At 32.7% G+C, this 3331-nt stretch overlaps 1 protein-coding gene across 1 annotated transcript in view; it reads right to left on the minus strand.

The window, feature by feature from the left end:
• Positions 1-2219, minus strand: part of LOC106467631 (SAFB-like transcription modulator) — a 46937-nt gene extending 44718 nt beyond the window's left edge. The window contains exon 1 of the mRNA XM_013928002.2: positions 1989-2219. Within this exon, the coding sequence (XP_013783456.1) occupies positions 1989-2129 (141 nt within the window). The 5' untranslated portion in view covers positions 2130-2219. The remainder of the gene's footprint in view (positions 1-1988) is intronic.
• Positions 2220-3331: the final 1112 nt, after the last annotated feature.

Here is a 3331-nt window from a genome sequence, read left to right on the forward strand (position 1 = left end):
ACATGTACACACATACACTGCTGATATGTATTGTCATTCATACTCATAGTTTGTACTGACCTGGAGAGAAGCAAAGCTAGCCTTATTTTATTTATTGTTATTCTGTTTCGTACAGATAAAAACTTTCATAAAATTTTGTTTGCAGTTATTATTATTATTATTATTATGTTCTGTTCAATTTGTGGATTTTCCCACTTTTCTCATGGTAGCTAGGACTTCCATATTTCCTAGACTCAATTAGTTGTGTCTGTCTAATGTTAGCTTTAGGGCTATACGTGCATAATCAAAAGGGGGGGTAGTAACTATGAAAATTCTGAGTTTGATTTTGTAAATTTGATCATTTTAGTTCCTGCTGAAGATTTATCAGTAAAATGAGACACCCATATTAGTTTTGTCATAATCATCTATACTAGAAATAAATCTCACTAATATTCATGCTATTGGCATTTGTTTTCGTTGCAAATTCCCACCAGCCTATATATATATATATATACACAAACATCTCACAATACAATGTGTCGTAATAGTTTCACTTTAAGTTTACTTACTGATTTATGTATGTGTGTGTGTGTGTGTGTACTTAAGAATGATTATGCCAACGTTTCAAACGTCATGCCTATTTTAAAAATAAATCTTACTTGCTGTAAAAGCTGTAATTACACATAACCATTCATGCTCCATAAAAATTTACATGCAGCTTGTCCATGGTAGAAAGTTAAGCAACTACAACAGCTTTATTAGCCAAATTTAAAAGTGAACTTTTTCTATTGTTTTCAGCCCCTTTTGGTGGATTGTACCAACATTTCTCTTGTACAAAGTAAAATCTTTTTTAAACAAAAAATGGACCAAAAGATATTTTTGTTGAAGTTCAAATTTTCAAGTTCGTAGTTAGGGAATTGAGACGATTTGGGTCGAGGATCGGAGTCAACATTATGTGTGTAGTGTGGGCATGGATGAGTGTATGGCAGAATACAATGCTGTTTTGAGTAAGTGTCTGTTTCAAGGCGCTAGTCATCCATCAGACAACATGGGGGTTTAAGTTGGATGATGGACGACCATTGAAATCAAGCCCTAAAGAGGATCAAGAAGCATGATAAAAAGCAAAAAATCTAAAGCTAGAGCAGAAGAATAAAAAGAACATAATTAGTGAACTCCAGCATCTTCTAATGAAGAAATCTCAAAGTTTTCAATTTGAAATTCAAATTTTGAAAATCTAAACACCTGCAAATTTTGTGAATTAAGATCAGGAGAGCACCAGAGGAATGGGTGGTTTGTGATATGTGTTCAGTTGTATCATTATGCATGTACTAACACAGAATTTTGTTTACAAATAATGGACAACAATGATATTTGTCACTTCCAGTTTAATAGAGACATGCAAGCATTAGCAGTAAATTCTTCCCATCTAAGACCACAAATTTTATCTGTAATCAATTTTAAATAAATATTGTATGTGCTGAAAATTAACTTAAACTAAGTGTTGTTAAACAAGTTCAAATATTGCTCATTTCATTATTTCTACTGAAAAATTAAATTATTTTGACTTTGACTTGCGATACTTTGCCAAGTATACTTTTTTAATAAATTAAAAACAACTTAATCAATAATGTGTTTATGGGCACACAAAAATTACATAAAATTTATAAACTTCTCTTGTTGGTCGCAAAAAAATGCTTTAATTTTAAATTCAAATGTAATTAACTTAAGCGGTCGAAAACCGACGCGTTAAAATATGGTCGTAAAATTTGTATTACATAATCCATATTAAACATTTAAGTTCTACTTTTTGCAAATCTCTACTATTTGTAAAATTTTTATAAGAGTTGGTAATGCAACTTAGAAGTTGGAGTTTATTTTCCAGAGTAAAAATAAAACTTTCTGTTAAGTGGTCGGAAATGTCCCATATTAACCTATGAGGTACGGGTAAAGTTAGAGATAAGCCTAGCCCTAACTTCAAAGTCTAACGTTATGGTTTGTTTCGTACTCACCTTTGATATTCTTTCAACCAATGCTGCTTTCACACCTGATTTATCAAGACCTCTTTTCTCTAATTCAGCGCGCAGATCAACTACACGTAAATCTGAAAGTTTCTTCTCAAGCACTGAAGAAATTTCATCAGTCGCAGCCATTATCAAAATGCCTAATTTTCATCCAATTCTAAAAATACAAATGGCGCCGTACCTTCCTTCTATACACTCCCCTCTATCATATTCTATGTTTTATGTTGGTATTTGGGAAGCACATGCTCAGTACACATAACACAGAGTTCAACCAATCACAAAGCGTTTCATCATTTTCGTAATATATAATCTGAATCCTGGGGATATAAAGCCAGAAAAACCATCAGATATCGATTAATAGTTTCAAACAATCTCTGAGTACCTTATAAATCCGCTGAGAAAACAATACCGAAACAACAAAAATACAACACAAAAACAAAACCACATGCTCAAATAATAGACATGATCAAAATAAGAAGACAACACATGGATACAAGAGACCCAAGTATTAAAACACAAATATATTTACTAAGAAACAAAGTAAGAAACTAACTTAAACAATTAAAACAAGATAGATGGGATAGTTACTGTTCCAAGGAAAATGATTACATAGATTCAAAGAAATTTTAGACACATTTAAAAAGATTCACAAGTAGTCAAAACACTCACAAATATCCGATCTTACACCACAAAAACAAAATAGCTTTCACAAATAAACAAAAAGCAGAAGCTTTTAAAGAACAATTAAACAAAACATTTAAAACACATCAAGAACTAGACATGAATAAACACTTTTATAAGAAAGTAAAAGAATATGTTCAAAGAAGTCAAGAATTATATACATCAAAATTTCCGACCACTACAATAATCCCCCCATAACAATAATCCCGATCCAGCACAAAAAATCACAAATACATTAACCAAACCCGAATTTCTATTATCCATAAAGCAAACAAACAAACAGAAAACAACAAAGCACTAGGAAAAGGCCAACTACAACCTATATTATTAAAGAAAGATACTCAGAAACTGTTTGATCACCTAACCGCATTATTTAATCTATCCCTAAATTCGGTATACATCCCCGACTCTTGGAAGCAAGCAAATGTAGTGTTGCGTCAGCGAGGTCACGTGACTGGTGTCACGCCACCTTTCTAGAACTGTCCTGTCCCTTCGGGAGTGCTCTAGCATTTGCTAGATTGGGGGTGGTCTGATATATATAAGATGGTGACAACGTGACGGGACAATGTGGGTGGGGAGTGAGTAATTGATCTGCAGTCAGAAAGTATTGTTTAATTGCGTTATAGCGTTTGTTATAGAGCGACTGTTGA

Source organism: Limulus polyphemus, unplaced genomic scaffold, assembly GCF_000517525.1.
Source record: "Limulus polyphemus unplaced genomic scaffold, Limulus_polyphemus-2.1.2 Scaffold81, whole genome shotgun sequence".
Taxonomy (NCBI): Eukaryota; Metazoa; Arthropoda; class Merostomata; order Xiphosura; family Limulidae; genus Limulus; species Limulus polyphemus.